This window comes from Hoplias malabaricus, chromosome 1 (genome assembly GCF_029633855.1).
Source record: "Hoplias malabaricus isolate fHopMal1 chromosome 1, fHopMal1.hap1, whole genome shotgun sequence".
In the NCBI taxonomy this organism is placed as follows: Eukaryota; Metazoa; Chordata; class Actinopteri; order Characiformes; family Erythrinidae; genus Hoplias; species Hoplias malabaricus.
Genome location: NC_089800.1, coordinates 2,835,132 through 2,857,062, shown reverse-complemented (window position 1 = coordinate 2,857,062; position 21,931 = coordinate 2,835,132). Strand labels below are relative to the sequence as shown.

The following is a 21,931-nucleotide window of genomic DNA, read 5'->3' as shown; positions in this document are numbered from 1 at the left end:
AACGGTGTATCCCCAGTCGTGGTGCTTGGTTTGAGTGAAGAGCAATGAATTTAAAAGTAAAAAAAAAAAATAAAAAATGTAGCCTACGTTTGTACAGAATATTTAAAGAATATTACAAATGTGTTTAAGGAATACACTCGTTACACAGTGAAATGTGTTTTTATTGGTTTTAAAGTCATTACATGGCGTGTGAATCGGTGGTAACATTCTGTACAGAGATGTCTGCGTTTAAAAAAATTTTTTTTTTAAAATACAAAAAAATAAATTTAAATTGACAAACTGGGTAAAATATAAGAAGCAGTTTAATATAAAACAGATTAAAAATATTTACACAAGTCCTTTTCATGGTTATGTAAGGCATGTTCAAATGCTGTACAAATCAAACATGAGGATCTGCTACGAGAGAGAAATTTTACACTTAATTCTAAGGAAGGGCCTTTTTTCCCAATGGTTATGTTGGCTTTTCGAATTTTTGTTAAAGCTGTGTTCACATTACAATGATTCTGATTCAGTTTATTTACCCAGGTATGACACATCTTGTAACGTATGTAGTTTCAGCAGTAATTTCTCCACATGGTTCTACGTCGGATGTGTTGGCGTCAAATGAGCCACTGCTAAACTTGGTGTATTCAAAAATCAGGAGCAAAATTTTTGATTTCCCAAATTATGGTTTCTGTTGGGTTTTCTCTGTGAAACGTTCCCTTATGAAATCCAGGGGGCAGCTGAAGGTGGTGTTGCTGGGGCCCACCGCGGGGTGTGGGGTTGTATCCCTCTGATTTGTGTGGATCGCGGTGAATGAATAAACACCTTCGTCCGTCAGATTTCCCCCAGAAAGTCTGACAAAGATGTGCAGCTAAATCTGCCCACGTCATATATATATATCAAATAAACCGCTCATCCATTTCCTGCCATCTCCTCTCTACCCAACCCCCCTGCATCAGCCAGGAGGAAGCCGAGGCGACTCCCTAATGTACCAAAGAATGAGGGTGGTCTGGAACAGCCGTTCTCAGCTGCGGTGCCATTGCTGACGCGAAATACGCAGCTTCGAAATTAAAGTCAGAAACTTCAGAGAATAAACTCTGAATATTTTGAGAAACATTTCACAACATTCTGGCCTCATTTCTCAGCATCTAAACCTTTTCGATGAGAGATTTAGTATTTTCCATGTCTTCCGCACTGTTTGTGAACCCTCAAGCAAATTATGTAATAAAATTTACCAATGAATCTACTGTTGTCACAATTCTATTTTCAAGAAAGGATTAGTAAACACTGGCTGCCTGCGTGTGTTTAATTTTTTAAAAACTGGAATGACTTGCAAACACTTCAAGAGTGTGGGGGGAGGGAGAAAACTGGTCTTAAAAAGCACTGTATAAAGTAATAACCATTCATTCTTTGGCGTCACGGAAACTACGAACCGTGTTTTATCGAATGTGGAGGCTACATTAAGATGTTTTTTTACTCCTCCTGGCCTCGCGTGTCTAAATACTTCTATAAAGAATACGAGCAGCAGGTGACGGCATGTGTCCCATGATGCCCCGGGTGTACTCTGTTCTCTCTGTGATTTAGGAGTTTTTGATGTACGTGGTTATGGTTTAAGGCGGTTTTGTGAACCCAGTGAAACTCGGCTAGAACTCAGTCAGTCTGTGCATGGTTCAAACTGGCTGTCGTTTTAGATGGTCACGGTGTTGCGTGGTTTATGCTAGTCGTGTGTGTGTGTGTTTAGTAGTAGGAATTGATGTGTGTGTGGGGGGGATGCCGGTTGAGGGCGGAGCCCGGATACACTCCGGACGCTGAGCTCCAGAAAGGGGACGGAGGTGAGAAGTAGTTTCCCGAGGACGCGGGCATGTTGCCGGGGTGCGTGAAGTTCACTTTGGGCTGGTGGTGTGTGTGGTGAAAGCCTGGCGCGTAGGGAGACTCGGTGGGGTATTTGAGTGTAGCGCCCTCTCCTGGGTGGCTCTGATGCGCCTGGGAAATTCCCTGGAAGTCGAACTTGTAAGCGTAGCGCTTGCCGTGGACCTTGGTCATGATGTTCTTGTCGTAGTAGTATCTCAGCGCCCGGCTCAGCTTGTCGTAGTTCATGTTGGGTTTGCTTTTCCTCTCGCCCCAGCGCTTCGCCACTTCGTCCGGGTCCGTCATCTTGAACTCGCCGTTGGTTCCCTCCCACGTGATGATGGCTGAGTTCCCACTGTCTGACAGAAGCTCCAGCAGGAACTGCCACAACTGGATCTGACCCGAACCTTGAGGAAAGGGGGAAAATGGTGGAACTGTAGTCTGTCTGAAAGTGGACTTAAGAAACCTATGTATGCCTCAGTGTGAAGGTACAGAGGGTCTGCACTGACATCACTTTCCAGGTTTACCGCGAAACTAACGTTTTTTTTAAGGGTTCTTCGGTCAAAACGTTGGTTCTATATAGAACCATGAGTTCTATAGGATTGTTTGCATTGTGAAAAGTTATCTCATCGCTGTCCAATGAAAAACGTATCTCTGTGTTTGTTTATGATTAGTTTACAACGTCATATGAACACAGCAGCTGTCCTCCACACTGTGGAAATGTAACGATGAATGGCCCAATATAAATGCTCCAAAATTACACTGAATTTAAATTTTTGAAGTTGATTTTTACCGAAAATTAAGTTTTTTTTTTCCCTGTAAAGTTACTATTTTGGAGTTACGTTTTTAACAGCGATGATATTTAGAACATTTATAGTTCCTTCTTTTAAACTTTTGCTTACGTCACCATAAAAAATAATAATAATAAAAACCCAGGGCTGCTTTTTTTTACGATGTAAAGCTTGTAATGGCAGAAGAACCCTTCTGAACCATTTTGGTCTGAGGAGGTATTTCACACTGCAGAAATCCTGTAAACATGCTCACGGTTCTATATAGAACCACTGTAATTACTTTAAAAAACCATTGGAACATCGTCATTTTTACAATAAAAAGTGTGACCGAGACCAGTGCTGAGTTGATTATTTTAAAGAGAATACGGGGGCACTTCTGACTCTGAAAGACGTGTCCTGACGCGTCCAACAGACATTTTTTTCCAAATCTATTTGTAAAGTCGGTCCCAAACAGCTCCATTTTAGACGTTTTTTTTCTCGCTGCATCCACCGTGACGTCACGTGCACGCCCTCTGTACTATACGGCCAAAGTCATGTGGGCACCATGGGGCTGAGGTCAGGACACCGGAGTTCCTCAGACACCAAACTCAAACCGTGTCTTTAAGAACCTTGCTTTGTGCACAGGGGCACAGTATAGTTCCTCAGTGTCAGAAGCACAAACTAACTGTTGTAGCCCAAACATTCAGTAATTAGGAGAGTGTCCACATAATTTTGGCCATATGGTGTGTATTTTCCCTAAAGCAACACATCTGTCTTTTCTCTAACTCACTTTGTTGCCATACCCTCTGAGTCTTCTTACCTGGGTTTGCCAGGCGGCTGCTGATTGCACCTAATGCTTGGTAGGGGTCTGTAAACAGAGGAGGGTTTAAGTTAAGATTAGTTCCACACAACACTGAGGCAGGGGTGAGACTTGGAGCCCTAATCTGATCTTTGCTCATAATCGATTTGAGTCAGACAGAGGTTCTGCAGTGTGAAAGACGCAAGGAACCGTGTCTGCGTTTCTAAATCTGATTCAGATCTGATCGGAACATGTGGCTTAGTTTGTCCAGTCAGATCAGACTTCATGAGTCATTTGCGGATGGGGATTCTCTCCTTCCTGTGTTTACTTGTGTCCATGGTGGTGTTGTGACAACCAACAAAGACATCACACACATCAGATTTCGACACTCACAGAGTGGACGCTCGGTCTAAATATCTAATTTTAGAAAGGGTGCGGTAAAGTCTTGAACTCAATCTGGATTCATTTTAGCTGAGGAGACAGTACATGTTCTTAGATGTAAAAATATATTATAAAGTGTTTTCGTGTAGCATACAGCTGTAATTCAACATTCAATCATTCACCTATTGTTTTGTAATTTTATTCAACAACAAAAAAAACCTAAAACTTGAGCATTAATACGCTATGTTCACGATCGCTAACACTGAATCTTTAAATCTAAACTCTCATGTACTTTTAGACCCAATATTATCCCCAAGAACAGAACAAATCCATCACGGTCTTCTGCAGCGTTTAAGAGTCATAATAAAATGACTCTTGTGATTTTTAATACTACACAGTGCTAGCCAACACGGTGAAATAGAGTTAGCGTGTTAAAATGTTTTAACAGAATTGGCTGTTAGCAATCTCCTAAAAGCACGTTGAGCTTCTGTAACAGAGTTAGCATTTAGCGTTCTCCTCTGTGTGTTGAGCAGATGGAACAGATTTAGCGGTTAGCATTCTCCTCCAAGCATGTAGAGTTTGTTTCAGTGCTTATTCCTGATGGAGCTCATAACGAACGCAACGACCAATAAACTACACTCGCCGTTTTCACACTACTTCATTTTAAGGTTATTTTTTGTTTAATAAAATGACTCTTGTGATTTTTAATACTACACAATGCTAGCCAACACAATGAACTAGAGTTAGCATGTTAGCGTGTTAAAATGTTTTAACAGAATTAGCTGTTAGCGATCTCCTAAAAGCATGTTAAGCTTCTGTAACAGAGTTAGCATTAAGCGTTCTCCTCCATGAGTGTTGAACTGTTGGAACAGATTTAGCTAATAGTGTTCTCCTCTAAGCGTGTTGAGCAGATTGAACAGAATTAGCGGTTAGCATTCTCTTCCAAGCGTGTAGAGCTTGATTCAGTGCTTTTTCCTGATGGAGCTCATAACGACCGTAACGACCAATAAACTCTACACTCGCCGTTTTCACACTGCTTAAGTTTTAGGTTATTTTTTGTTTAATAAAACGATTCTTGTGATTTTTAATACTACACAATGCTAGCCAACACGATGAACTAGAGTTAGCATGTTAAAATGTTTTAACAGAATTAGCAGTTAGCGATCTCCTAAAACTCTCTTCACACTACATCATTTTTAGTTTTTTTGTTGTTGTTGAATAAATGACAATTGTGATATTTAACACCACACAACAGCTACCAAAATGAATTACACTTATATGTTACACAATAAACAGTACTTGACTTTCCACAGACATTCATCCTCATGTGAATCAAACAGACATCTTATAACAGTCTCTATTAATAGTGCCACAGTTTTATTGCTGTTCACCTTGAACGGGTCTGGGTGAAGGTTCCGTAATCCTGCTGTTGTGCTGCTGTTCCACTGGAGAACCTGCTAGAACACAAATGGGAAAACACCATTTAAATTCCAGATGCATTTCTGCTCCATTTGTTTGTACAGTACAATTCCAGGAAGTGTCAGAATAGAAACGCTCCCTGTTGCATTTTACACTCAAACAGATTTAAGTCCCCTGTTCTCCTGTTTTTCCAATCTGTGGTCCATTTATAGCAGTCAAGTTACTTTTAAAGACTCCCAAAGTGGCTTCATTATCACTGATTGCTATTGTTAGTTCGCTATATGTAAATGAGCTCTATCCTGGTTGGCTCGCTTCAGTCAAAAAGCGGCTCGGGACCAAATGGGGAACCACTTATAAGGTGCTGTAATCTTTAGATACCGTGATGTGTAAGCTTTTTTACTAATGTACATTGCTCAAGGCTGAATGGGCGGGGCTACGGTTCTGTGGGCGGGGCTGAACTATATTAAACTTGTGTATGCATCAATGGCTGTGACATCACAACCATGGTGAAATCAATGCAGGGTGTTCCACTGCTTTATACCCCTTTAGCAGACACCTAGCATTGAGCTCCAGTGCAGCTACTCCACATCACCACTGGGTGGAGCTTGCCGTAGCTGAATTAATTAATTATGAGGAGTGTCCACAAATACCTGAACATATATTCTAGTCGTTTTTTAAGGTGGATAAACTCAGTGACCCCTGAGAGTTGTCGTACCTTTAGGAACCACAGGCAGGGTCCCCGAAGACCAACTGTTTCTCCGACTGATCTCCTCAAAGCTGTTTTCTGCACCAAGACAAAGGGAGATAAGAGGAATTAACGAAGGGGGATTCTGCAGGAAAAGTGTGTGTAGTGTGTGAGAGGGGGGGGGGGGGGGGCTTTAAAGGGGGAGGGGGAGGGTCAGCCATGAGAGGAAGGAAACCTTACATTAAAGATGCTGGACCAGAACAAAGACACAGCAAAAAAAACACACAAGGTGGGTCACCGATGACCCACAAGTCCCTTGGGGTGAGCGTCCTTTTGTTGTAGTCAAATCTATTTGCCACAGAATATAGTCAATTGTGTCCTAACTGGGTACCCATACACCACTTCCTGTCCTAGTGCAGCTGTTTCCTGTCTGAAAGTGTAAACGTTGGAGTTTGCTGAGTTTAGATCTTCGTCAGAGTTTCTCAGCCGTGATCAACCACTCTGTATTTTCTACAGTTACAGGCTGTAGTTCATCTGTTGCTCTGCATACTTTGTTTACCCTCTTTCCCCGTTCTTCAGCGCTCAGGACCCCCACAGAGCAGGTGTGATGTGGTGGTGGATCATTCTCAGCGCTGCAGTGACACTGACGTGGTGGTGGTGTGTTAGTGTGTGTTGTGCTGGTGTAGAGTGGATCAGACACAGCAGTGCTGCTGGAGTTTTTAAACCCTGTGTCCACTCTCTGTCCACTCTGTGAGACACTCCTCCCTCGTTGGTCCACCTTGTAGATGTAGAGTCAGAGACAGTAGCTCATCTGTCGCTGCACAGTGTGTGTCGCTCGTCCTCTAGTCCTTCATCAGTGACACAGGACGCTGTCGGCTGGATGTTTTTTGGTCGGTGGACTGTTCTCAGTCCAGACACTGAGGGGTTTAAAAACTCCAGCAGCACTGCTGTGTCTGATCCACTCTACACCAGCACAACACACACTAACATACCACCAATGTCACTGCAACCAATCATACCTGCCCAATGGGAGTAACAAAGTATGCAGAACAACAGACATCGTAGGTCTACAGTCACAGACTATGTCTCAGTGCAGGTGAAAGAAAGGACAGTGAGTGTGAAAAGAAACAGCAGACATGAGATAAAACTGCGGACATTTGGAGAGTTCTTTAAATAGTTTAATGCAAGAGAGACGTTAAACTGAGAGTTTTTGTTGGCTCACCGGCTTTGACGTGAAGTCTGGGCTGTTGCTGTGTGGTGGGAGTTGTGTAGGAGAAGGTGGGGCTGCCTGCAGATCACAAACACCACTATAAATACAAACAGACTATGCTGCTGTGGTCTGACACCAAGGTCAGAGGATGGTGCACTTGTAAATTTAGGGCAGGCTACGAAGCATCTAAGAAAACATTTAAACTAGCACAACGCTAGCCAACATGATGAAAGAGTTAGTTGTAAAAGTTCTCCTGCAAAGTGTGTTAAACTGGTTTTTAGCAGTAAGCAATCTTCTAAAATCATGTTGAGCTTCTGTAACAGAGTTAGCATTTAGCATTCTCCTCCGTGTGTGTTGAACTGATGGTACAGATTTAGCTAGTAGTGTTCTACTCTAAGCGTGTTGAGCAGATGGAACAGAATTAGCGGTTAGCATTCTCTTCCAAGCATGTAGAGCTCGTGTAACACAATTAGCAGTTAGTTTTCTCCTCTACGCTTGTGGAGCAGGTGCAAAAGAGTTAGCAATTAGCAGTCTCCTACAAGTGTGTTGAGCTTGTTTAATAAACTTAGCGGTTAGCATTCTCCTCCAAGCGTGTTGAGCTCGTGTAACATAATTAGCAGCTAGTTTTCTCCTCCACGCTTGTCGAGCAGATGGAAAAGAGTTAGCAATTAGCAATCTCCTCCAAGCGTGTTGAGCTTGTTTAATAAACTTAGCATTCTCCTCTGAGCTCCAGTGACATACTTTTAGCATGGGACACAAACCTCAGGAAAGTAATTCAGAAAGTTTAATATTATTTAATATTAGAAGACCCCATGTGTGTCACACAGCCCACCCCCCTGGTTAACATCCTGTTTAGTCTAGTCCTAGGCCTGATCCATCTGGAAACTGGTGTAACTCACTCTGCCGGAGGTAGTTGAGGTGTGACAGCAGGATGTCTGTGTTGTAAGCTGTCGTTAACCTCATCATGTCTTCTTTGGTCATTTTACACAAAGCTTTTCCATCCAATGGGAGGAAGAGGGACACGTCCACCTCCAAGAGACTGTACTCCTTGATCGCCCACTCCACCCACTGCCTCACATGATCCTGAGTCCACACCTCAGGGTCTGAGAGAGAGAGAGAGAGAGAGAGGAATGTTATTGTTGATCCAAAGCAAAAAAGGGAGTTAGTGCAAGCTGCCTTTTTACTGTGTTTGAAATGACTCCTTATTCATTCCCAATTCCCTACATTACTCACTATACAGTGCACAACTATAGGGAAATATATATATTAAATTATAGGTATCCACTATCTAAGAGTGTACATGGGTATTACACTCATTTTGAGGTGTGTTGTGGGATTGTTTGAGTGCATTGAAAATGATTCACTATGTTATCGGACACTGCTACAAAATGGCGGAACCCCAAACAGTGTAAGTCTGTGTGTAGCTTCGTTGCAGTGAGCGTCCAGTTGAGTTACGTGCAAACGATGCCCATATGCACTGACCCTGATCACCTGTGCCCTTACACGGACGTCACAGCAGCCTTCAGCAGTGTCCTGAGAGAGGGTTGAGTATCCGGTTGAGTGTTTGAGTCAGAACAGAAACCTGCTACTACACATCACGTTTACAGAAATGACTCACTCTTACCTGGAACCCGAATCCTCTAACGGATCTTTACCAGCATCTAACGATTCCTCTTACCAGCATCTACCAGATCATTTACCAGCGTCTAATGAATCTTTCCTCTGGCTCCAAGGTTTCCCACACTGGGCGTAGTGTTGGGAAAAGTGAGTGCACAGGAAACTGGTCAGCCATAACTTCCCTTTCTGGACTGCATACAGTGCTAAAGGTTCCCGAATGGTTCTAGGAGAAACCTGTGATGTGCCACAAAGGCTTTTCAGAATTGTAAAAATATTGGAGCCAGTTTTGAAAAGAAATGTATACAACAGGTTGTAGTTGTTGCTGTCGTGGTGATTCATGTTCAAGGAACGTTCTTGATGCTCAATTGTTTAAGGGTGTATCTCTTAAATGGTTCTACGTAGTGGAACATTTTAGGAGATCGTGCATCTGTTAGCTCAGGAAGTGTGAAGTTGAAAATGGGCTTCTTATTCAGATGAGCCAGTCCACCTTAAACGCAGCAGCTCTTACCGAGGATCGGAAAACCATGAGGAAATTTTGTTGCCAATGTATTTCAGCTTTATTTTTGTTTATTATTTATATAAATATCTATAATCCCTCTGCAGTAACTCGTATCACTTTTGGTGATTTCCTATTCTCCGTTTGAATCAAAGTTGAAATCAAGACTGACAATGTACTCGTTGTCAAACGAGTCAAACGATGAGTTTCAGCCTCTTAACGGCGCTGGTGCTGTGCGCAGAAGACAGGAAGGAAGTGGACGAGTATAAACGAGAGCCCCTCCCATTTCCAGCTCACTCTCTGTGCCACTGACCTGGCATTCTCTTCACACTCAGCACCTACTTCCTCTGTGATGCAAGAGGCTGTGGTTAAAAACACACTTAACAAACGTCGGCCTGAGGAGAAGATTACGGCCGGGTTTTTATTTCATTATCATTTAATAACCTTCAAAACCTGCTCGCGTTGCTTTAGCATCCGCACACGCTTAGCAAAGTGAGGTCAGTGTGGCACAATAAACACAGCAGAACCTTTCTTAAGAACCTCATTAAACATTTCCTCAAAGAACCAGCGACTACAGGTTTTTCACGGTGTAAAAGAACCATTACGGTGTTTATTTGTTGGTGTGCTATTACAGTTCTGTACACAATTCTCTACATAAACACTGCATTTGCTTTCATTTTTAAGAATGTATGAATTCTAATAACCCTTAACCTCCCAACTCACATCTCTCTGTATGTGAATAAATATGTGTTTTTGTCGATGCTTCCTGAGGCAGGACTATTGATAAATCAATGAGCAGCCAACTGACAAAAGCAACAGCAAAGTGCAGATCTCCAATTGAGCTCTGATTAAACGCCGCACTTTTAATGGTGGATTCTACGTGTCATTTTGGAAATATTCTCATTTGTTGGAACTAATCCCTGTCTTTAGAACTGTAGATTTTGATATACTTTAAATAGTTACAAATAATTACTCATAAAAGCGGAGGAGATTAAAACTCCCACTCTCTTGGTGTTATGCCACAATCTTTAATCATTTTTGTGGGTTTATATAATAAAAAGACTGCAGATGTAGGAGTATTCACTAGAGCTGGTTACTCGTAAAGGCAGATAAGACATCACCTACTTCCTACCCCTCACACTTCTAACGGTAGGTGTGATATAAACAGATTAGTGTTCTACGGTCAGATATGAAAAGTGTTTATGCTGCAGTGCACCTCCACTCACCGGCCGGGACAATGACTCTTTTCTCCTCCGTGCTGCTGGGGGGCGTTGTGGCCTGGGGGCTGGTCCTCGCCTCCGTGTACGTGGCCTGGTAGCCTAACTGCCCCCCGTCGCTGTTGCTGATGTGGCGGCTTCGTTTAGTCTCCACTGGAGACTCCCGACTGAGACAGAGTGGGGTTCGAAGGTTACTTAGAATTTAAAACCATCCCGAATGGTGGACAGGGCTTTGATAACATTTGTTTTGATGTTTGAGGCTACATTTTTACTTTTAAACATATGCTCACACTGAAAAGCTGAGTGGAAAAGGCTTAGTTAGGAGTGTCATTGTTAGTCTTCCACTTCCGGTTACATTTGTGGCTCCAGGAACCTACTGAAAGTTTACAATGTCCTCACTTATGAGCGCTCACAAAAAGCTGGGGTTCTTCCACAAGTTATAATAGTGCTGTGTGTTATAAATTCTCAGGACCTACCCTCCTCCAAAAGTTACATAGTGCATTTTTTTCTGTGCTGAGGTTGAAGTAGCAATGACAGAGGCCCTATTCTCCCTGTTACAGCACAGTGGAGCATCACAATGATTTTGAAGCTTTTATTCTAAGGTAAAAATACAACCTACTGCTCCTTTAAGTGCGCTATCATTAACAAGCTGACATGCTAATGCAGTTATGGACACAGGCTTAGGTTTGTATATATATCACACACAAACAGAGAGTCTTTACCTGGCTCCGTTGACGTGTTCGACCCTCTTGGGCGGGTTCACTGCTGATGCGGCGGTCCATTCGGGTTCTGTGGACTCTGAGCTCTCCTCAGAGCCCTGTCTGTAAACGGCCTGAGCCGGAGATGTGAGCTCGTCCTTCATGTGAACGCCGCTGAACGCTGGCTCGAATATGGACTGGTCCTCACTCACCACCGACAGAGCTTCCTAAGACACACACACCACAGCAGAGATAAGTGTCATGAGTATGGTCTGCAGAGCTGATAAACCACCTGAGAGTGGTTTACAGGTGCCGTCAGTACGTTGTAGGCCTCGTGTTCACATCAGAGCATTATTAAAGTGGCATTGTTCATTGCTTTCCTTGTTTAGAAAGGGCCTTTTTCACCAAGGCCTTTGATGCTGCTCGGGCAGTGCCTCTCTTTCTCTTTCTTTGCTTAAAATAGCTTTAACGCCACAGTCAGGAAATGCAGAAATGGCGCCACCGTCAAAGCCAGGAATAGCTCTGAGTGTTCTCTGCTAAGACCGCTCATGGTAAATATAGGTGAATGCTGTAGTGAGCATCGGTTTAAAAAAAACTTTAAGGATCAAAGCACGATTATCTCCAACAATCGCCAACGAAACCCAACTCTTTTGGATGATTTTCTTTATCGTGTTCGGTCACACACTTGGATCCACATCCATATTTTTCCACTGATGATCTGGGGGTTCCTCAGAACAAAAAATAAGGAACTGTACTGGAATCACTAACGGTACAAACTGTGTATTGCAGCTTTAAAGACCAGTGGTGGCCATTAAAGGTTCATTACATTCTCTTCTCCAGAAGGAGAGGGGGAGCTGTGTCAAACAAAAGAACAGAATAAAAGTCCTGGAGATGGAACTCAACCACAAATGACATCAACACAACTTTAAAACCTACAATTGTTATAGAATAAGGTCCAGATATGTTCCCTAATTAACGTTAATTATAACGTTCCAGATCTTGTGATAATAGTAGACCCCACTTTCAACACGTTCTCCATTACGAAGAAAAACTACGTGAACACACAAAGAACAAGAATTTAGCCGTTGTTTTATTTAGGATTTGTCTTATTTTAAAAACTCCTGCCTTGAGTTTATTAACCCCTTCCATTCACACTGCTCTAGTCCACTCCTGGTTTGTTGGAGCACATTGTAAAACGTCAGTTTGGTCTGCTTCCAGACGGACGCGCTATGATTCATCCTCTTCGACACCTGAAGGGCTGCTTTTGGGACAATGCTGAACTGAGTCAAGAATCTGAGAAAAAGGCGCTCAGAGCCTGATGAGGAACAATGCTGGGAGTAGCCTCGAATTTCCAGACGATTCCGGATCCGTGCCTGGTAATGACCCGCATACTTTCAGTGGGACAAAAATGTCAGGCGTGGGGTCACTGTGGCCAAAGATTAAGCCATGATTTGAGCCGAGACCGCGTGTGCTAACGGCTGAAACATCGTGGCCATTGAAAAAGGCAAGTTTTAACACCGATAATAAACTTTAAAACACTTCTGAAAGAGCCCAGACCGTGGAATCGGGGGGAAACTAATTTTGCATAAAATTAAAGCCAACATCCGTTACTTCAGAACGTAAAGTTGTAAGATTCTACACTTTTAAAAGCACCACAGTGGTGTTAAAGTCCACTCATGTTCTTTAAAGGTACACATTTACACTGTTTCATTATAGAATTATGTAAAATTAAAAAAAAGCATAATAAAAGTCCTGGAGATAAAATGGCGCCAACTTAAAAATCTACAATTAAATGCAGAAAAGGGTGGTTAGAATCCCTAACTAAAGCATTGAACATGTTCCACGTCCTGTAACTCTTCTCCTAATTTGAGTTGAAGCTCAAACCACTGGCTTAATTGTGAAATACTGCTTTGAAATTACATCAAACAGAACTCAAAATCAGCTTTAGATAACAGTGCCTGTGTAAGACCAGTTCCCTGATTTGAAACTCTGGTTACAGACGCACGAATGTTTGAAAGCTGTGGACAGTTCATACTTCTTCTAAACGCACTTTACAGCAACATTTAGAGCAGCCGTTTTGTTGTTGTGTTAAAAAGCAGTTGTTAAAGGAGCCCTGGCTGCGGTGGGTAGCCGTGAGCGTGGGGAGAGATGTTAGTATCAGGTGATAAAACCGTAGCAAGGGCCGGACTCTGAGGATATTTGCCATCACCATATTGACATGGTTTTATTAATCAGTTACTTCAGTCATTGTTTATTTCTGGAAATCCTCAGATAAGTCGACAGTCTGAGGCCTTATCGAGAGGAAGTTTGGTAGGTGAGGGTTAAAAATGTTCAAATCGTTGCTTCCTCTTTGAAGCTAGTGTTTGTTGTGCCAGTGTGAGGTTTCAGGGGTTTCTTTATATATTCTAATATATGTAAGTGTTTGTGCCTGAGTGTTTGTGTAGGCGCTGGTGTGGGGCATTGTCTTTTTCAGCTCGTATGCGTCACGGCTCAGCTTTTTCAGTGGCCCACAGGAAATCGATCCCCAATGTGCGGCGAAACCTTTTGGCTCAGGCCAGGGGATAGGAAACAGGGGAGGGGGAGAGATGTGGGTCGTTCTGAGCTGAAAAACAAATTTGTCCCAAGCTTTGGGGGGGGTCTGGGGAGGAGGGGGGGTCAACAGACAGGGAGGAGACAACCTTGATGAATGGCCAAACAGCACTGAGCTATACCTTCGCTCAATTAGCGCAACACACATGATTTAATCAAATAAACTATACATTTTTCAAAAATTAATGCAAAAATTCATTCATCGTCTGTGACCCTTATCCAGTTCAGGGTCGCGGTGGGTTCCTACCCGGAATCATTGGGCGCAAGGTGGGAACACACCCTACACCCTGGAGGGGGCGCCAGTCCTTCACAGGGCGACACACACTCACACACTTTAAAATAAAATAGTCCTTATTCTCTAGGAAACCGAGAGTCATTTTGCATTTTCAGGAGAGAGAATCTGAGCTCAGTGGAGTCACATCAACATGATCTCACTGTGGTTTCTTGTGAAACTCTTGCTTCAGCCTCACAGTGGATCCTCTGCCGGTACGTAACTAGCTTTTAGAGCCATTTAAACCATTAAATCTGCTTTGGAAGCGTCTGCCCTCGTTCTCCTGCTCGCCCAGCGGCGTAAAAGCAGACCAGTGGAGAAGTGAAAGCAAGCCGGCCCCATAAGGAGCTCCAGAAAACTGGTGTGAAAGGTCACTGAAGCCTGCGCCCTTTTTTATAATTATTATTTTCACCATGTCTTAAACCACCTGAGCCCAGGATTATCATCAAATGTGCGGTTCGTGCAGCAGATGAGCAACAGGATGAGGGAAAGGGTTTGGTGGTGGATCTGAGTGCAGCCGAAAGATCTGAGACGACTTCTAAAGACAATGTTAGTAAGTCGTAAAGCGCTAAAGATTTATCCAAGAATGATTCGGGCCCCCATTCATCTCGACTTCAGCAACCACAGGGGCCAGGGCTCCTTTTGAAAATTCTGCACATTTTCTGACCACAAACGAATACAAACACGTGTGAATCTACACACATTCTCCCTGCCCCACTATCTCGCTCTTTCTATCTCTGATGAACTTACACATTAAACTGAGCCCAAGCCACAACTGACTTCCTGTTCGATGAGTTTCAGATCAGTTGCTGTTGCTGCGAAACCAAACACAACTGCAGCAGCACAGTGTCACACTTTCTGCAAAAAAAGATAAAGTTTTTGAAGTTGAAATTTCGTGCATCTTGTTTTCATTTCAGAGTTCTGTCGTGCACTGGACTTTTCCACTTCTTTTGCCTTGTTTGCTTTTTCTGTTTTTGGCTGCGGAGGACTTCTGTGCAGAAGCTGTTGTAGGTTTTTTTTAGAAAAACAATTGCACCACACCTTACACTTACTCAGCTTCTTATGGCACCAGTTCTTAGAAATTTTACATGTTTCTAAATTTTATGGGAACCAAGCCCATCACTTGATATTAGCAAAGGTTTCAAACTAATTCCAGTGGAGTATTTTGTAATAAACTTTACATACGAAACAAAACCGTGTGATCACAGTAATGACCAGCCGCGTGGACCGCGGAAAAGCAGTGCAAACCCTGTGTAAAAATGGCCTTGGAAGCTTTAGAAATGACCGTGTGATTCGCGTTCTTACTTCCGTCAAAAATGTGAAATGTAGCCCCACCCCCTGCCGCCCCAAAAAATAAATAAAATAAAAAATAAAAAGACATTAGGTTTATTCCTGATATTAATATGTTCACTCACTATTTAAAGATTTTATTTATTTATTAATTTATTAATTACAGGATGCCTCGTGTTGTGAAGGATCCGTTTGAAACGGTTGCCATGGAGACGGCTCAATAAAACGCTGCTGAGTGAAGCGCAAACGTCTTTACGTTTTACAGACACTTAGTGTCTCTCTTTATTCTTAGAACCATTTACTTCCTTGAGTTTTATAGTTTCGTGTGTGTTTTTATTATATATTTTTAATTATTATTATTATTATTATTATTTAATTTTTTTAAGGCTTCGTCATCATTAATTCATCTGAAGCACTGTTGCCTTATTTATTTATTTATATATTAATTTAAATCAGAATTCCTTAAAGAAACATCGCACTCATATTTCAGTTTCCGGTTCAAGGTGTAAACACGGTGACGGACAGTGTTCCGGTTTCTGAACGGAGGACAGTGGAGGTGAATTCACCACCAGAAATCTGCGCCCGGGCAAACGGCCGCTTCACACCTCAACAGTCTCTCACTGGATGATGGAGAGAAGCTGGTGGCAGTTCCTTCCGTGTCCTGTTAGCTTCCTTTATCTCTTTAAAATCCCATCTACAGTAGATTAGGAAAATAAACCGAAAACGTAGAAACGAAATTCTGTTTTTGGCACAAACTTAACTGCTCTGTTTCAGCGGGGAGCCCGACCCGGAAGAGTACCTCAGGTCACAGTGAGGGTCGGGTGCTGGATCCTAAGGGAAAGAAGTCGAATTTATGCTGGAAACTGAGATAGTGTAAAATACAGTGGCTGTTAAAATATTGCTGAGCGGAAACGGGTAAAAAAACAAAACATGGTTTTCAATAGTGTTATTGTACACTGTGTTTTAGGATTTTTTTTAAATTTCTGTCCGTTTATGAAACTCACTAAAATCGTTTTCAAATTGAAGATGAATGTAATTCTTAATTTAGCGTTTACTTTTTTATTTAATTTAATTTATTTTAAGCGAATAGTTTTACACAAGACTGCACACACTCTGTGGCAAAGCTGCATCACAAACAGTTCTGCAAAAATAAACGTCTACGTTTGAAAAATTCGTCAAAAAAAAAAACGCCAAGCACAATTTTAATTTTCGTTTTTTTAGTTTTATTTATTTATTTTGTTAAAACGTGAATATTTTCCTTATTTTTCTGGCTCAGTCTTTGTGTGCAGGAGAGAAAGCAGAAGTTGATGCGATGCTGATTTTGCAAATAGATGCGCAGCTGCGCCTGGGGCTGCAAAAAAAAGAAAAGAAAAAAAAGAAGAAAAAAAAAAAAAAGAAAAAACACTGCGGTTGTTCACAAGTTTTTATATCAGCAACATCGCAGCGCGCGAGCTCAGAGAGCAGAGAGAGAGAGCGCGCGCGAGCTGCGCGGGGTGCGCTGCACTTTTGCTTCACTTCTGTTCCCGTTGCTAAAACGAAAATATGCATCGACGGTTTTTTAAGCCAAATTTTTACCCATTTGTTTTGGGTCAAGTCTTTTGTTGCGTTTATTTTTCGCGTGAAGGCAGCGGAAGTGTGTGTGTGTGTGTGTGTGTGTGTGTGTGTGTGTGTGCGCGCGCGCGGAAAGTCTGAGGTTTTGAGACACAGGAAGTGTGTTGAGTGGAGATAAGGGCACCTGGCAAGTTCCAAACACACACACTCACTCTCTCTCTCACACACACACACACACACACACTCACTCACTCACTCACTCCGCGAGGAATCCAATCCAATGTCAATCAATAATCAATACATGATCAGCAGCAAGGAGGAAAACTATCCAAATTCGTTCACATCTTTTCATTATAATATTCATAAAACATACTTTTTAAACGCGTATAAAAACGTTTCCGTTATTTCTCACATTTTTAGCAAAAGCCGTGACGATTATTTTACGCTAATTTATTTTGACTTTGTGTCTGGTGTTTTGTGCGCGTTTAAGAAAATGATCTAAAACGTTAATCTTCTTTCACAAACACAGAGGATTACATTAAAAATGATAGTGTGTTTTATAAGTAATTTTTCTTCTCGTTTTTTTCATTAACATAAATTTTGGATAATTTCCCGCTTTTAAATGTATTCATTAATAGAGAAATAAAATAGTGTTATATAGATATCTCACTGAAAACAGTTCAAGTTCAAACACATTCCTCAGTGAGTGTAAACAATCAGGACCTAACTTTTACAGTGTGTTATTTATTTATTTATTTATGTAATTCTGTAGCTAATAAAATCCCTCTTTTGCACATTTTGTACATTTTCTGTAAAAACAAAAGTTTCTATTTGAAGAAATAGAAACAAATTTCTGACAATATTTTTAAACTTTTGCTACATATTTAATATTCTATGATTTTCAGAAGGTGACTATACATTGTTTGTAATAATTATTCGTTACTGAGGCGCTAACAAATTTTATTAAATTAATTTATTTAGAAAACGTGCTTAGTCTTCAGTCAAATGCCGAATGCAAAAAGACGTCCAATGTCCTTTCAGTCGTGAATCAGTCACAGATTTTCAGAAGCAATTTCTGGATTTTCTTGATTTCATTTTGATGCAGAAACGCAAAACCCTCACAAACAAACACAAAATAACACGCAACACGTGCGTCCATTTTGCGTTGCCACCTTCAGCGCAGCACGTTAAGGTTCAGCTGTGCACCTTGGGCCTATTTTGTCGTGTGGCGTTACGTTTCTGAACGCAGCGATTCTTTATTCTCGTTTAAATTGACTTCAAATCCACAGTAAAAGATAAAATTAAAGCAAAATAAAAAAACGATAACCAAGAAATCGCAGCTCTCGCACCTGAAAACGACCTCGCGTGCGATTATCAGGTTACATTCGCTAATTGATGCTCACGTGTTCACATTTCGTTTACAGAAACGAGCCGTTAATAAACGTGGTTAATGTCTGTTCTGATTTCATAATTTCAGCACGAATTTTTACAAACACGCGGATCTGGATTCGTAGCTGCCGACTGGACTCGCGGAAACATTCTTTAAAATGTCACTTAGGAGATTTAGAGAAGACGAATTTACGGTTCTGACGATGAGTGCTTTTTGGCGCAAACTAAACTCAAAAACACATTAGTAACAAAAAACCCTTCACCGAATTAGCTTCCTGACGTTCACACGCTCCAGCTAGGGCTTGGCACCTGCGCGCGGGCTCCTGACACTCTCACACTAACATGGCGCACCCCGAGTAGAAAAAAAAGCTATATTCATTTATATACACATAAATGCGTAATAAATTCGTATGTATAATATAAGCATAAATAGGTCTATGTTGGTGTCCGTGTGTATGTTTGTATTTGTGTGTTAAGTGCACGCAGGTGTTGAATAACTCCCTCCAGAATTTACCGTTAGCATTAGCCGCTCAGATTCGCGCGCTACGAAACGGAGCCTTGAAACATAAACTGCAGTCAATTACAGAAACAATCAAACAAACAAACAAAGGACACTGATGCACTCACGGGTTCACGCGCAGCCCGGACTCCATTTTCAGAAAGTGTTTGTTTATAGGCGCGCGTGCACTGCAGTTTTTTTCAGTTTTGTTGTTTGGTTTTTTCATGCAGCGCTCTCTTGTACGTGAAAGAGTCGCGTGGCGGTTTGCTGTGTTATTAAAGAGGCGACGATTCAACCGCGAACGGGAAGGAAGAGGAAATTTTGTACGAGAAGGAAAGAAGTGGAGAGAGTGAGAGAGTGAGAGAGAGAGAGAGAGAGAGAGCTGCATCACTCAGAGAGAGAGAGAGAGAGAGAGAGAGAGAGAGAGAGACTGTGGGTGGCAATAACTCTGTCTTTTCTAAACAACTTTTCAAGCTGCAGGACGCCTACCTTAATCGTGCAGTCCATAGCAGCGGAGTCTCGCGCGGCTCATCTACGCGTTTTTCTCTCTCTCGCGCGCGCCTGCATTTGCTCCGGAGGGCGACAAAGATGAAGCACGCGCAGACTCAACAGCCTTCACACCATCTCTATGGCTGCTCTCTCTCTCTCTCTCTCGCTCGCTCTCTCTCTCTCACACACACACACACACAGAACACACACACGCGCGCGCGCATCAGAACCGGATGGCAAAAGATTTCTTTTTTTTTCTTGCTGCGGGCGCGTGAGCGCTGCTTTCTAAAATTGGGAAGTGAAGTCACACTTAAAAAAAAAAACAATAGACAAAATTTAGAGAAATTAAATAAAAACTGCAGTGACGTGTGTTTGTTGTCATTTATTCTGAAAAAAAAAGTAACGGAGGCGTCAAAGGAACGTTTTATTATTATTATTATTTTACGATTTCGTTTTCGTGAACTTTAAAGTTGCAGAAACACTTCGTGTGACACGCGGATGAACTCTGTCACCAGTTTTTGAACGTTTCACTTCAAGCGTTTGTCCGAGTTGACAACGGTTCAAAACGACGTTGGCTAAATGTTTAGGTTTTAGTTTTTAACATTTGTCAGTGTAAGGGGAATCCACCGCTGGCGCCACAAACGGAACCTGTTTCCAGTCCATGGCTGAGACGTGTGTGTGTTTTGTTTGGTTGTTTACTTAGCAAATTTATTCGTTTTTTTTTTTTTATAATGTGTATAAAATGTCAAATGTTGGGTTATTTCTAAGGCCACGTTTCCAAATGTTCATCACCTTCATCCTTTATGTTTACTTTTAATTTCACTCTTTTTCAATGTACAGATTTGCTTTAAAATTTCTCTGGAAAAGAATAATCGTGTCTTTTCTTCTTGGTCCGTGGGTGTTTGGGTTTTGAGGCTTTTTTTCAGAGTGTGTCAAAGTGCGCGCGGGAACCCAGAAGACCACATTTTAGTTCCTGTAGGTTTCGACAATAGTAATGAAAAAATGTAAATCTCGAGAATGACGACATAAAGAAGCCAAAGGTCCAGAACAACCTCGTCTGGTTCCTTAGACTTTTAAAATACGTATTTCTAAAGTATAAAAAACCCATAATCAGGGTGTTTGTGTCCGGGGGGAGGGGTCATAGTGCAGTGATGACGCTGTGGGGTCAAAATTAAAAACTACACACAGTTAACGACGGTTTAGGAAATGTGTTATTACCTTCTAATTAAACTATTTATAGTATCCTTTTCAAAAAGTAAAAAAAACCCTGATAATTGATAGACTTTGACTGAGAGGGTAAGGTTTATCTTTAATTAGGGCCCAAACGAAACATCCCCAGAACGGTACAGACGTCTCCAGGAACCGTGGCCAAGCTTTTATTTTGTAAAATGTGTATTACTTCAGAAATAAGACACAAATAAAACAACAACCACTTCCACTGAATCATGGCTGTGTGTTTATTACAAAATATATTTTTACCATTGTAACCTATTCATATAATTCACATATAACTCATTTACATAATGGGAGTGTCCTAACGTTTTGTAAAAAAATTAAAGTGTATTTATTAAAAAATAATAATAAATAGGTTTTGTAGATCTGGCATCAGCACAACACACACTAACACACACCAACACACACACACACAGTAACACACACCAACACACACACCAACACACACTCACTAACACACCAACACACATACACTAACACACACCAACACACACTAACAAACACCAACACACACACACCAACACACACACACCAACACACACTAACACACACTAACACACACCAACACACACACACTAACACACACCAACACACACTCACTAACACACACCAACACATACACTAACACACACCAACACACACACACCAACACACACACACTAACACACACCAACACACACCAACACACACACTAACACACACTCACTAACACACACCAACACACACACTAACACACACCAACACACATACACTAAAACACACCAACACACACACACTAACACACACCAACACACACTCACACACACACACTAACACACACCAACACACACTCACTAACACACACCAACACACACACTAACACACACCAACACACACACTAACACACACCAACACACACACACTAACACACACCAACACACACACTAACACACACCAACACACACACTAACACACACCAACACACATACACTAAAACACACCAACACACACACACACTAACACACACTAACACACACCAACACACACACTAACACACACCAACACACACACACCAACACACACACACTAACACACACCAACACACACACACTAACACACACCAACACACACTCACTAACACACACCAACACACACACTAACACACACCAACACACATACACTAAAACACACCAACACACACACACACTAACACACACCAACACACACTAACACACACCAACACACACACTAACACACACCAACACACACCAACACACACACACTAACACACACCAACACACACCAACACACACACTAACACACACCAACACACACACACTAACACACACCAACACACACACACTAACACACACCAACACACACACACCAACACACACACTAACACACACTAACACACACCAACACACACTCACTAACACACCACCACTTCAGGGTCACAGTCCACAGGGGCAACACAGTATGCAGAGCAACAGGCGGACTACAGTCTGTGATTGTAAAA

General features: G+C 41.9%; 1 protein-coding gene across 7 annotated transcripts; it reads right to left on the bottom strand.

Moving 5' to 3' along the window:
- Window positions 1–1,072: 1,072 nt before the first annotated feature.
- On the bottom strand, window positions 1,073–19,365 carry fli1rs (Fli-1 proto-oncogene, ETS transcription factor-related sequence). 7 transcript variants are annotated; one of them, XM_066643596.1, is made up of 9 exons: window positions 19,201–19,365; window positions 11,147–11,349; window positions 10,434–10,591; window positions 7,994–8,197; window positions 7,107–7,172; window positions 5,915–5,983; window positions 5,172–5,237; window positions 3,391–3,468; window positions 1,073–2,237 (listed from the first exon to the last, which is right to left on the bottom strand). In XM_066643596.1, exons 1-9 carry the CDS (start codon window positions 19,216–19,218, stop codon window positions 1,720–1,722), a joined length of 1,380 nt encoding a protein of 459 aa, XP_066499693.1. In that variant the 5' UTR covers window positions 19,219–19,365; the 3' UTR covers window positions 1,073–1,719. The 7 variants fall into 7 exon arrangements, with proteins under 7 accessions (XP_066499693.1, XP_066499712.1, XP_066499702.1 ...); XM_066643615.1 differs by having other exon boundaries at window positions 3,421–3,468; XM_066643605.1 differs by having other exon boundaries at window positions 5,172–5,234.
- Window positions 19,366–21,931: the final 2,566 nt, after the last annotated feature.

What these genes read in the sequence shown, in the direction of transcription:
- fli1rs (XM_066643596.1), bottom strand. An exon ending in CCTCAACTACCTCCGGCAGA is followed by an intron (nt 7,173 to 7,993) that starts GTGAGTTACACC and finishes TGTGATCTGCAG; the next exon opens with GCAGCCCCACCTTCTCCTAC. An exon ending in TTCACCCAGACCCGTTCAAG is followed by an intron (nt 3,469 to 5,171) that starts GTGAACAGCAAT and finishes CTCTGTTTACAG; the next exon opens with ACCCCTACCAAGCATTAGGT.